This window comes from Trachypithecus francoisi, unplaced genomic scaffold, assembly GCF_009764315.1.
Source record: "Trachypithecus francoisi isolate TF-2019V2 unplaced genomic scaffold, Tfra_2.0 Lachesis_group1, whole genome shotgun sequence".
Classification (NCBI taxonomy): Eukaryota; Metazoa; Chordata; class Mammalia; order Primates; family Cercopithecidae; genus Trachypithecus; species Trachypithecus francoisi.
Window position 1 is genome coordinate 169,811,089 of NW_022681454.1, and position 14,330 is coordinate 169,825,418.

Below are 14,330 nucleotides of genomic sequence, written 5' to 3' on the forward strand. Positions count from 1 at the left end.
TTTGTAGCTGGTTCACTACTCAGTTGAGCTCAGTGCTATGATGGAACAATGAAAGCCTTCTGCTCTAAAGAGGCCTTTCTTTTCTACTACCTATTTACTTTCTCAGAAACACCAACTATATGCTGTGGTTATAAAAACAATAGAATTTAATTACTTTTTTCATCCAAAAAAATTGTGTCAACAGTGTCTATCTATAGTTATTGTTTTACTAAATTTCTTAAATCTTTTGTCACATAGTAACTCTTTATTTTTACTTTGTGAAATTTTGTCCTTGAACTTTAATGTATGTGTATACATATATATAAAATATGTATATGTGTATAATAATATATGTATTAAATATCACATATATTATATGTATTATATGTCACATATATATAAAATATGTTTTGGATTAGAAGGCCTTTGAGGTATCTGGTTTTTATTCTGTGCTACTCTTTTTTAATGCTCTTGATTCAGTGATTTGGAAATAGGTGGTGAAAAAAATTAGTGCAACTGAGTCACTCCATGACCCTCATTAAAAAATAAAATAATGAGACACACACAAAGTGTTTTATTCCAGTGAATAATAATCACACTTTAATATAATAACAAACATAAAATACATTAAAGTTAGAACACTACTTTGATAAGACAATCATACTCAAGCTGAGATACAAGGTACAGATATACTGAAATTGTAAAGTGTCCATTTTAATGTTTGATATTTACTTCTTTTATTGGCACAAGACTAATAAGGTACATGTGTTGCATTACTCTTACAATCTAAGACTTTTCCTCTAGCTCAGGGAAAATACTGGTGGAAACCTGTTTTACCCAAAAGCAGCTTCAGTATCTGTTTAACCAGGTTATTCTGTTATAAGAACTCCATTTAATGCACATTATCCATTACAAATGTGTGAGATATTCTATACAACACACATTTAAAGGTCCTTATCCACATAGAAGACATTGTTTAGTGAATATGCTACAGCTTTATTTCTATGTTTGAAAATCTCAACAAACGTTTTAAATCACAACTGCTTTTTTTTTTTTTTTCCTGCCAAAATGCAAGCTTAGTGATCTGGGGGTCATGTACAGTCATAATTTATTTTCCCATAGTCTGGAAGTTAGCCAAGAAGTCAGAAGAAAATAAACCCTGGGTTGTTGAAAATAGTGGCCAAAATATTTACTTTATCAAAATTTAATAAATCTATAAAACTCACCCAAAGTTGCTTTTGTTTTACAAGGAGTAGTATGTTGATTATCTTATTTCTAAAATCATTATAGACCCTGAATTACAAAAAAGGCATAAAATTTTATTACGTTTTCTATTGCACTCAAGTATAGTTAAAGCTGAAGAGAATAAACATAGTATTTACCCTTGCAGAGGACCAGCTTAGGAATATCTTCTTTTATACAATACTCTCTCTTGCTATTACCTGCAAATACAGTATATTCTAAATCCTTGTTTGTGTAAAAAAAATTAGAAACAGTGCGATTAAGTTCTCTACATACATTTTTTAAGGTCTCTAAATGTGTTAAGTGGCACCCACTCTTTAAAAACTCCACAATTTGAGTTTTTAACTTCCAGTTTTTTCATATCCTTGGACTGATTTGATGATCCCTGGAATATGATCCAGGGCCTCTTCATCAATTCAATATGTAGTTCATTTTCTTAAGCCCAGCTATCACTAGCTGTTGACAATTTCTGAAATGGAAGAAGGCTGGAGTAATATGCATGTAACAGCCTTGATAAGAGATCATCAGGGCTACTCCTGAGAAGGAGGCAGTCTTCAAATAGCCTTAGAAGGTGTGTAATGTTCTAAATATCTCAGGGTGAGAGGGCAGTACTGACCTTTCATCCTATCACTTTTCTGTAACAGGTCCATGTACTATGGAGAAAAGAAGTGACTTGTGAGTCCTTTGCTGGAGGCAAGGCAGTGGGCAATTTATCTTTATGAAGTGGTCATTCTAATGACCAGTGGACATTCAACATAGTGGATTTCCTGAATGAGCATCATCTTGGTTTCAGAAAGCATATTAGTTGCTCTTTGCTAAGCCATACTCATATTTGATGTCAATATCAATAACAAGTTAGCCAATTACAATAGCCAAAATTAAAATTTGACCCATTAGTTGAAGAATATAGACCTTTATAAATATAATATGAATAACTTTACTAAGAGTTTTATTTCTTTCCAATCTGAAAGAAAACATACAATAGAGACTATTATTTTTTTCCTAAATCAACAAGAGGGTATATTGAAATAACAAAAAATAGATATTATAAATATGCTATAATCCAAAGACAGCATATATGATAAAACAATAGTACTAACTAGTACACTTAAAACGAAAATTGATATTTTACTGCTTCCCTGGGTGATCTCATACTCACTTTTACCCTATCTTTAGTATATTTTAATATGAACTATTCCTTAAGCAAAAGAAATAGAAATTTTGATTTTTCAAGGTATTTAGAATTATTTTACTGTTTTATCGATACTGTAAGAAATTCTTCAGTAATGTTGGCAGCTGGAGCTGTGGGATAAGGTGCAATCTTGGTTTTCCTATGTAGCTTCGGATACAGAGTCGACAAAGTTGGTAAAGAGATCTTGGGGTAGCTACAAGAAGACATGAAACTATTTGTTAATTAAAATAGAAATGAATTTTTTATGTTGTAAGGGACATAACATAAAGCCATAAAACTGTAATGCTTTGTAGTAAACCTAGGATAGTATGACTACTATACTAGGGAAATTTATGTAAGTAGTTATATTGCTTTTATTTGTAAGATCTTATTATAATTGAGATATATTCCACATATGTTCTTTAAAACATTATAATCCTCAGGCTTAGGAAATAATTGTTGAATTTAAAGTCTCAGAAACAAAGTCAGCTGTTTGAAGGAGATATAAATAAAAAGTCCTGAGAAGTGTTATGCACTAAAAGGAGAAATTTTAAAATTAAGTTTAATATATATGCTAAAAGAAATATTACAGTCCTTGGACCAGGCTTAAGAAATCTTATTTTAGAACAAAAGTCTTAAATGTAAAAATATTTACCAATTTTATTTTTATAATATGTCATAGAAGGTTCGTGCCCTTATAAAACGGGGCATGTTCCAAATAGAAATCAGCAGATATGATACCAGAACTACATATAATGCATCACCGAAACTAATTGAATAGATTTAACCAAAGAAATATGATAGTTTAGGTAAGAAGAAAGAGAAAATTAAAATTATCATGATATCTTTTTTTTTTTTTTTTCGAGATGGAGTCTCACTTTGTTGCCAGGCTGGAGTGCAATGGCGTAATCCCGGCTCACTGCAACCTCCACCTCCCAGGTTCAAGTGATTCTCCTGCCTCAGCCTCCTGAGAAGCTGAGATTACAGGCATATGCCACCACGCCCAGCTAATTTTTGTACTTTTAGTAGAGACAGGGTTTCACCATGTTGGCCAGGGTGGTCTCGATCTCTTGACCTTGTGATCTGCCCGCCTTGGCCTCCCAAAGTGCTGGGATTACAGGTGTGAGCCACCACGCCCGGCCGATATCTTCTTTATAGATAAAACTTAAGTTAAAAATTATTTACTTTCACAAATAATATTCCACATTTTATGCCATTGTTACTTACCATGCCAACAAACACTCTCTCACTTTCGTCTATTTTAGGCAAATATAGTTTTGTTTTTGTAAGTTTCCACATGTATTTTTCTTACCTTCATGTTGAAGCAGTATTCTTTCCACCATACTGCTGGACGTAGCTACATCTATAGGTCGCAGAAGCTCTGTATTTTTGGCATTGGTATCTGCTCCAAATTCTAGCAGTAAGTTTACAATTTCTGTGCTGAATTGTTGGGCAGCAGCATGTAATGGAGTATCCCAATATTTGCCTTTCTGTACATCAGCACCTACGTGTAATAGGGAGTGAAGATAAATATACATAAAAATTATTAAATAAGCCAGTTGCCTCAGTGGGGATAGAAAAGGAAAGGCAATAGAGGAAGGTTACTAAGGGGACTTCAACTCTATTTGTTATGAGTTATTTCTTTATATATATATACATATATATACAGTATTTATATACACATGTATGCCTCATATGTACATAAACATCTATATAAACTGGGCACATCTGAATAGGAGAGGGTACATACATTTGTTATGTTACTCTCTGACACTTTTCTTTATGCTTGAACTATCATAATACAATTCTTTTTAACTTTTAAATGATCCCCAAAGTAATCATATTAACTAATATTATAAAGAGTGCACAATTAAAGTTCATTCATTTTTATTTTCATCATGGTTGATTGCTTTTAGAATTATTCAGGTGCTTATTTCTATTATTCTTTTCCTTTATTTAAGGCAATGAAGCTCTTTGGTTTTCTTGGGAAACTCATGAATATGTGAGCTATTTAGGTAAAATGTATATAGATTTTCCTGCCATTTCTCACTTATGTAGTTTAAGTCAATAAGTATATAAAGATATTGAGCCTTTTAAATCAAAAGATACATTGATGATAGCTGCATGAAAGGCAAGTTTTTAAAAATGCTTATGTTAAAACACAGCCTACATGTTAAATTACGTATTGCATACTTACTTTATCCTAGTGCAAAGCCTGGCACGTGGTGGTCATTCAATGCGTTTGTAATAAATAAATGCTGTTTAGTACTGTTAAAAATAACCATCCCATTTTCTGGTACATAAACGGTTACAACACCAGAAATGTCTACCAATAAAAATGCATGAGTTCTTTTCAACTCTGTTTTCCGATACTATCTTTAAAACTAACGATGTCTTTACGAGGCAGTACACTTTAAGTGTCCCTTTATGGCCCTTCTGCTCCTTTCAAATTTCAATAAATGTAATCATTTTCAATATTTTTAAAACACATATAAAATGTTTAGTGAAAAAAATGATATTCCATAACAAAATTTCCATAAAGCATAAACTTTGTTGGTTATGTCAATTTTATGGAAGAAAAGGGCCTGAAAATAACAATCAATCAACAAATACTAACAGTACTTTTTCCATATATATATATATAGAGAGAGAGAGAGAGAGAGAGAGAGAGAGAGAGAGAGATGGAGTCTCATTCTGTCACCCAGGCTGGAGTGCAGTGGCACGATCTCGGCTCACTGTTACCTCTGCCTTCTGGGTTCAAGTGATTCTCCTGCCTCAGCCTCCTGAGTAGCTGGGACTACAGGCACGTGCCACCACACCTAGCTAATTTTTGTATTTTTAGTAGAGACAGGGTTTCACCATGTTGGCCAGATGGGTCTCAAACTCCTGACCTCAGGTGATCCACTTGCCTAGGCCTTCCAAAGTGCTGGGATTACAGGCCCATATTTTTTAAAACCCAGTATAAAATGTTTGGTGGAAAGAATAATATTCCTAGCAAACGAACGAAAGGCTCTAAAGCAGAGGTGTCCAATTGTTTGGCTTCCCTTGGCCACATTGGAAGAAGAATTGTCTTGGGCCACACATATAATACACTAACACTAATGACAGCTGATGAGCTAAAAAAAAAAAAAAAAAAAAATCTTATAATGTTTTAAGAAAGTTTATGAATTTTTATTGGGCTGCATTCAAAGCCATCCTGGGCCACATGGGGCCCATGGGCTGCAGGTTGGACAAGCTTGCTAGAAAGCATAAACTCTATCGATCATACAAAATTCACGGGAGAATACAGCCAAAAAATAACAATCTGTCAATGACTATTAACAGAACTCATGTCTAAGACGGAGTAGGTATAATGAGAATGAAATAGTAGATGTAGACCCTGCTTGCAAGAAGTTTCTCAGTTAGGTAAGATAATGTAAGTAGTGCATAAAAGGGCTACTAAAAATAAAGGTCAGTATATATCAGGGATCAAATGACTCTCATAAACAATAAATAGCATAGAACTCCATTTACTCATTTTATTTGTCTTCTAAACATCTATAACGTGAGAGGATGAGAGAGAGGAACCATGCTAGAGAAAAGAGGAATAGAAAAAAAGGTGTGATCCAAATCCTAACGGGACTCTGAGTCCTATGGTGAGTGGGACCATTACAGTCTCAATGGGTTAGAAATGTTTTTCAGGGACTAAAGCTGAACTTACTTGAAACAAACCTTGAGGAACTGATTTCTTTCAAGCAAGTGGAAAAGGGCAGTAAGTCTTTTCAAGTAAGCAGGACAAAAAGTACAAAGTCTAGAAAAGTGCATGAGTTTTTAAGGTTAGCAGAAGATGAGCTTGTCCAAGCAGTTACTATCCTGAAAATTTCTTTTGATGGATTTGTTCCAAGATATATACATACTTGGCAGCATCATATTCAATCTTGAGGATCCTAATTTTATGACCTAAAAGTAGAGCTTTCAGACTCCATTACATACCCATATGTCTGCTAATGCAGGGCATGCAAAATACAGAGATTATGTATCTCTCTGTGAGCCGGGAAGCCGACTTCTCAAGAATGAGGTTCTTTTTACTGGTTCTCTATTCATGTGTGAAAATGCTTACAATAAGAACATATTTAGCAATGAGATCTAATTTTCAAAGATGCTCATTTAGAGAAATAAATAACTCCGTGTGTGTATGGACAGAATGGAAAATGTTTTAAAGGAAAATACCAGCATAAAGAAGCTTCCAGATGCAATGGAATTGCTGTGACATACAAGCTACATAGAGAGGAGTTCCCAAATGAGGAATGTCTTGGTCAACGTCTATGCCCCAGGATATCAGGATGTCAAGACATTCATGGTGACCTGCCAACACAAAGTAGAGGATTTTACTTAATGCCCATCCACCCCACACACCTCATTCCAGGCTTGCCCTATGGTATCATTCACTGAAAGATCAACAGAGCACTGCAGGTTGCTAAAGAAACTTTCTCCCCTTGTCACTTAATCCCAGAACTAAGTTACCTTTACTGGCGGCCTCATGCATGGGGGATGGAAGACATGACTCCAGCTGGGCTTTGGCACCATACTCCAGAAGCAGCTCTGCACAGCTTGGACTGCCTTGGGAGCATGCATTGAATAACGGAGTCACACCATCTATTGTGATTGCATTTACCTAAAACAAACCAAAATATCCAAAAATAAGATTCATAAGTCATACATGATTAACTGACTTAGTTATGCATTTTCAAAAGGTATGTGATCGGCTAACAGAAATACTTGGGAAAATGTGCACAGTAAATATGACAAAGTATATTTTGCTTTTACGCATTAACAAGGAAAGCTGTAAAACAGACAGAAATATGATGTGGCAGATAATTCATTGGAATGGGCATAAAACTAGCAGAAATCATGAAAAAAATGCATGCTCAAATAGCAAATAAGATCTAATTCAATGATTAGATACTTTTCAGTAAGAATAAACATGAAGAAAAAAGTGTAATGATGTTGAAGTTGTAATGAAGCCACATTGCTAGTTTAAAGTGATAAAATTGGTAATTCTATTTCTGAGACTTTATTTAAGGAAAATCATCCAAAAGATGGGCAAACATTATAGACCTAAATATGTTCATCGACTGCTATTTAGAGTCATGAAAGTAGGAAATAACGTAGAGAATAGTCTATATTATGATGCAGCATGCTACCCATTTATGCAATGATTGGAAATCCTTTTCAGAGTGCAATAAGAAGGCTAAGGAATTCAAGAGCTTTATTTTTATTCTGTTATTTTTGAAAATTACCGAGAATGAAGGGAGAAAAGTAAAATGAGAACTCTGTTGGATTCTCTCTGTCAGTAGATGTTGAATTATTAATGTTTTGAAAGATACTTACATTAGCTCCTGCTTCCAGCAGAGTTCTGGCACATGCCACGTGATCTCCAAGGCAGGCTTCGTGCAATGGGGTGACATGGTCTAAGGTTACTGCATTTACATTATAACCCTAAATGTGACATAATTGTGAAAGGTGAGCAAAGAGTTATATGCTTAAAAAAGCATCTATATTGATGTCACTAGAGAGTGATATATTTTAGAGATTAAAGAATCTCAGGCAAACCAGTTTCCAGTTTAGCAGGATAGGCCAGTTCAAATGCCATAGGGTCAATCCGTTGTCCGGACTCCTTAGCCCTATCACTGTGGCCCCACCATGCCTGGACCCAATAATGCCGTCAGTATGCGGTTCAATAGATTCTGGCACATTTTCTTTAAATGTTGCTTTCTTAATAGTTTTTGTCCTTATTTTGTGCTTTGTTTTGTAGAATTAAACACTCCTTTTTGTTTTGTAGAATTAAAGACTTTTTTTTTTTTTTTTTTTTTTTCAGATGGAACCTCGCTCTGTCACCCAGGCTGGAGCACAGTGGCTGGATCTCGGCTCACTGCAAGCTCCGCCTCCCGGGTTCCGCCATTCTCCTGCCTCAGCCTTCCGAGTAGCTGGGACTACAGGCGCCGCCACCACGCCTGGCTAATTTTCTTGTGGTTTCAGTAGAGACGGGTTTCACCATATCAGGGAGGATGGTCTGGATCTCCTGATCTCGTGATCCGCCCGCCTCAGCCTCCCAAAGTGCTGGGATTACAGGCGTGAGCCACCGCACCCGGCCGACTTGTTTTGATTGAGGCTATAAAATTACAGGTCAGTCAAGAGTGGGAGAAAAATACTCTATACTATAGTAAACAGTTTTGTGAACTTTTGTCCCTAAATAGGTATGATGAAGTTGTGTGCTGGTGGTTAAGAACTCTGACTATAAAATCAATTAGACTTGGGTTTGAAGTGTGGCTCCATCATGAATAGTTTTAATTTGGACAAATACCTTAACCTCTAAATTTGAAGATTATCATGAAAATTAAATGAGATGATGCATGTAAAGCAATTATTATTATAATGCCCAGTGTATGAAAACATTATTTTATTGCAATTATTCAATCAAAACTAAGGAAATACTTTTTCACTGTATTCCAATCAAACTCAAAATATCACACTGAAATAATTAAATACTGTTAGGATGTGAGATTGTTTACCTTCTTGATATCTTTGGTATTTCATTGTCTATTTACAATCATACTAAGTACTGTAACAGGAAGAACCTCAAAGCCAAATCCTCATAACATACTACAGATCACCAAAATCTGTAACACCAATAAAGACATGAAGAATTTTTAAATGAAGGCAAGAAATATGAATCCTTTCAAAGATTTCGAGTTGGCTAGCCAGCAGTCAGACTTGGGAAGCTAATTCCACATGGCCACACACTAGCGGCACCGGATGGCAGAAGCACCTGAGAAGGTTGAGACTCCCTTTCGCATCGGGCTCTGGGGACAATGTCTCGTGATTCTTGGCTGAATTGTCAGTGGATTAGAGACATACACTGAAAAATATCCTAAGACAGCTCTTCTTCAAAGAACTGCATGGCCCTTTCTGAGGAGTTATCCTTTAGAAATTGTTGATCCCTTTTCAGTGTTTATTTTCCTCCCATCAAGTGATGAACAAAACAAAATAGTCATATGGTTATCACAGAACTGGAAGACCCTAAGGAAGTGTCTCACTCTACAGATGAGAAAAGGAGGCTCAGGCAGGTTGTGGTTCACTTCAAGTGCCAGCCTAGGATCCAGGTCTTGGGACCCAGGCAGTGCTGTTTAAATTGGGCAACACGACCTTTCCCCTTTCCCTTCTTCGTAGCCATCTGAGACTGTACTTTCTCTTTGAGACTGGGAAACACTAGCACATGACTTCCAGATCTGGGTGTGCATTTGATTTTTTTTTTTTTTTTTTGAGATGGAGTCTCACTTGCTCTGTCGCCCAGGCTAGAGTACAATGGCATGCATGAACTTGGCTCACTGCAACCTCTGCCTCCCGGGTTCAATTGATTCTCCTGCCTCAGCCTCCCGAGTAGCTGGGATTACAGGCCCTAGCCACCATGCCTGGCTCATTTTTGTAGTTTTAGTAGAGATGGGGTTTCACCATGTTGGCCAGGCTGGTCTCGAACTCCTGACCTCAGGTGATCCACCTGCCTCCGCCTCCCAAAGTGTTGGAATTACAGGCGTGAGCCACTGTGCCTGGCTACTTTTTTTTATTTTTTTATTTTTAGTAGAGATGGGGTTTCACCATGTTGGCGAGGCTGGTCTCGAACTCCTGACCTCAGGTGATCCACCTGCCTCCGCCTCCCAAAGTGCTGGAATTACAGGCATAAGCCACCGTGCCCAGCCTGGTTGTGCATTTGAAATACATCAGAAGCTTTAAAAAAAAAAAATACCCAAGCCAGAGTGCTTTCTGTTTCAATAAGGATTTGTGTTTTTCATTTTTCCTCTGGTGAGTCTGCTGAGCAGCCAAGTATAGAAATGGTTGTCCTGTAGTTTTGTTAGGCAGTTCCCCGGAGCATATCACAGATTGCCATAATGTAAAAAAAGATTGCTTTGGCATCTCATCTGATGACTTCTTTTTGGATATTTTATTACTGAACTAAGTCTGTAATTAGCTGTACAATTGTGCAGAGTTAAGCATATTTAAAAAGCTTAATCAATAACACATAAATCCAATCATTACTTCCTTAAATGTCTATCGATGAACAAACATGCTGTTTGGGAAATTTAAAATACTAAGACATACAATTATATCAAAATATTTATAAAAGAAGTTTCAAAGATAAGTGAGAAACTATTGACTTCTCCGACATGAGTTAAAATAAAAGAGCAGAAGTAAAAATCAAGTAGTTTTATTATATTTGGATTGATTTGTTTTGACCATGTTCTATGCACATGGAAAGGGGGTATATTTTAAACTATATTTAATATATTACCTGTGATAATAATGTTCTCAGAGCAAGAAGGCGACCTTGACTTGCGGCTTCATGTAGTGGTGATCGATCTGCCCAGGAACCTGTCAAAAAAAAAAAAAATAGAAAACAAAAATTTGTGAGTCAAAGTGATTACTAGTAGACACAATCAATTCCAAGGTCACATAAATTATTCACACGCAGTTCTCCACCGGGTGACCCAGATACTTATACTGTATATTAGGAAATTTGACTCCTATTGCAGGAACCAGATAGGCAGTTCCCAACATGAGCCACGATGCATGCTCTGAAATTGACCTACCCCAGACTTACTGTGCCTTTTTAAATTTTTTTATTTTTGTTTATAGATGGAGTCTCACTCTGTTGCCCAGGCTAGAGTGCAGTGGCATGATCTCAGCTCAGTACAACCTCTGCCTCCCAGGTCAAGAGATTATCCTGCCTCAGTCTCTTACGTAGCGGGGACTACAGGAGCACACCACCACGCCTGGATCAGTTTTGTATTTTTAGTAGAGACAGGGTTTCACCATGTTGGCCAGGCTGGTCTTGAACTCCTGACCTCAAGTGATCCGCCTGCCTCGGTCTCCCAAAGTGCTGGGATTACAGGCGTGAGCCACCGTGCCCGGTTTACTATGCCTTCTGAATTATCTGCATTCACTATTACCCCTAGTGAACCACTAGTAATGTTTTTCTTCCTAATTTTATGCTTGGCTGGCCTAGAGGTCTTAGTTCCAGAGGGAGGAATACTTCCGCCCAGAGATACAACAATGATTCCATTGCCATGGAAGCTGAGAATGAGCTCCTCCCGCCCCTGAGTCAACAGGCTAAGAAGAAGGGATTATGGTGTTGACTGGGGTGACAGATCCAGACTTCCATGGGGAAACTGGACTAGTACCCCACAATGGAGCTAAGGAAGAGTACGTCCAGAGTACAGGAGATCCTTTAGGGCATCTCTTAGTATTATCATGCCCTGTGAATAAGATCAAAGGAAAATCACAACACCCAATCCAGGCAGGACTATGAATGGCGCAGCAGGAATGAAGGTTTGGGTCATCTTGCCAGATAAAGAAGTATGACAAGCAAGGATGCTTGCTGAAGGCAAAGGGGTTATATAATGGGTAGTAGAAGAAGGTAGTTGTAAACACCAGCTATGATCACGTGACAAGTGACAGACATGAGAACTATAATTGTCATGAGTACTTTCTCCCTATTTTGTTAAGAATGTTAACATATATTAAGCAAATTTATCTTTATTTTCATTCCCTTTTTATTCCTTTATAGGTAACATAAGATGTACTAATTTTTTAAATCATGAGATATCAGGAAAGGAGTAAACATCATCCCAGAACTTTACCTCTTCTTCTGGAGAAGGGATTAGTGCGTTTTCTGTTATTGTCAGGATAGTAATATTATATCTGGTGGAACCATTACCTTGTTGTTGCATTTGTTTTGGAGATTATGTGGCTTAAGGAGATGCATGTAGGAGCCACACTGACAAGGGGTGGATTAGTGATGGTAAATTTCAGGTGTCAACTTGACTGAATTAAAGAACACCTAGAGAATGGGTAAAGTACTGCTTGTCAGTGTGTCTGTGAAGGTGTTTCCAGAGGAGGTTGTCTTGTGAGTAGGTGGCTGAGTGGAGAAGAGCTTCTTGCAGTATGGATGGGCACTATCATATGGTTGGCAGCCTGGAAAGAACAAAAAAAACTCTCCTGGAGTTGGGACACTCTCTTCCTCCTGCCCTTGGACATCAGAACTCCAGGCTTTCTCTGACCTTCAGACTCCAGGACTTCAGTGGCCCCCTGAGTTCTCAGGCCTTTGACCTCTGACTGAGAATTACATTGGCTTTCCTGGTTGTGAGGCTTTGGTACTTGGACTGAGTTACGCTACACATTCCAGGGTCTCCAGCTTGCAGACAGTCTGTCGCCGGACTTATCAGCCTCCAGTCATGTGAGCCCATTCCCCTAATAAATCTCGTCTCATATATCTACATCTTTCTCTGTCTGTCTATGTATCTATGTATCTATCTATCTATGTATCTATCTATGTATCTATCTATCTATCACCTGTTTGTTCCGTCTCTCTGGAGAACCCTGACTAATACACCTAACAGAGAAGAGGAGAATTAGGGTCAGCAGATCAGCCACCAACAAGTTCTTTTCATGGTTTTTCACATTGAACCCCTCCTCTCAATTTTGTTTTGTCCTTTTAGCAGAAATAGCAGCTTGAATGCCCACCTCGCCACACTCCCAGCTCCTTCTACTATTTCCTGTGGTCCCCCCACCTCAGCTTGCCCAGACTCTGCGGTGTAGGGGCTGCAACATGTTGCCATGGAGGGCAAGTAGCTGAGCCCCACGTCTGAAGTGAAGCATGAGCACTGCTTCTGCACCCAAGCTCTCCTGAATGACTCTCAACAGCATCCTAGTGGTTAAGCATTCTGTTGCCTGTTGCTATAAAATGAGTATCACCATTGTGATAAGGAAAGACCTCCAAGGCAGCTAATTATCTCCCCTGCAGTAAAATCACTCTGCATAAACCAAAAGGCAAAACAAAGAAGACAATGCAGTCAGGGCTAGGAGCATCAGCTCTGGAGTTAGACCATACGACTCTCTAAATCATTACATTTCATCTAGATTTCATTTCCTCGACTTGAAGATGGAAATAATAATTGTATATACCTCAAGGAGATATGAGAAACTAAATCAGATAATATACATTGCGCTTAGACTAGCGTATGTACATAGTAAACACCATTCAACATTACCTGCTATTACCATTACTTGTAAGTCAACAGAGAGAAGAGAGACTCTGCCTGCTTTCCCTTAGGATTTGTATTTCTGAGACAATTCTGTAATAGTACCAGACACAAAGGGATTGATAACTGGTAAATGACTTCTGCCCTCTGCACCAGGCTGGAGTAACAATCTTAACATTGAGAAAAACCAACTTATTTAATGATAACATGATTGCCTAAATAAAAGCAGAGAATGCTTGCACAGTCCTCACCATACGCCAGGTCCTGCCCTGGTTGTTGGGCATAAATTTACCTGTTTTATCCTCACCCTGATCCTTTGAGGTGGGCGCTATTATTATCTCTGTTTTCCAGGTGAAGAAACTGTGACACGCAGAAGTTAAATAACTTGCCTAAGGTCACACAGCTAGAAAGGGGTGGATGTAAAATTGAAACTGCAGCTTCCTACCTGCAGTGACAATACTTTTCACTTGTTGAGAGATAGTAATCCTATCTCGCAACACACACACACACTCTCTCTCTCTCTCTCTTAGGCACAGAGTATGTGAAACACTTCAGCCAATGGTAACAGCATACATCTCTCTGAGACATTTTGTTCCTGTCATTGATTTCATTACTGTATTTTTCCTTCTAACACCCCCTCCAAAATAAAACCCTTCAATCTAAATAGAAGTTTTATTTCATTGTATTCTTAGCAAAAGTAGGCTGTTGCTTGACAAGATAAAGTTTACTGAAACAAGATACCACAGCAATAGTACAGGAATGTTGTAATCCATTGTAAGTAACAAATTAGGGAGGCAAAGGCTAACTCTGATTCTAAGTTTTAGCAAGATCTTTTTAATTTAGAGGGTTGAAAATTAAAAGTA

General features: G+C 37.6%; 1 protein-coding gene across 4 annotated transcripts in view; it reads right to left on the minus strand.

The window, feature by feature from the left end:
• Positions 1–551: 551 nt before the first annotated feature.
• Positions 552–14,330, minus strand: part of ASB5 (ankyrin repeat and SOCS box containing 5) — a 64,310-nt gene continuing 50,531 nt past the window's right edge. For all 4 annotated transcript variants that reach the window (XM_033215740.1, XM_033215741.1, XM_033215743.1 and 1 more), the window contains 6 exons: positions 10,719–10,798; positions 7,763–7,870; positions 6,896–7,046; positions 6,602–6,736; positions 3,705–3,896; positions 552–2,606 (listed from right to left, as the gene is read on the minus strand). In XM_033215740.1, the coding sequence (XP_033071631.1) occupies positions 2,479–2,606; positions 3,705–3,896; positions 6,602–6,736; positions 6,896–7,046; positions 7,763–7,870; positions 10,719–10,798 (794 nt within the window). In that variant the 3' untranslated portion in view covers positions 552–2,478. The remainder of the gene's footprint in view (positions 2,607–3,704; positions 3,897–6,601; positions 6,737–6,895; positions 7,047–7,762; positions 7,871–10,718; positions 10,799–14,330) is intronic.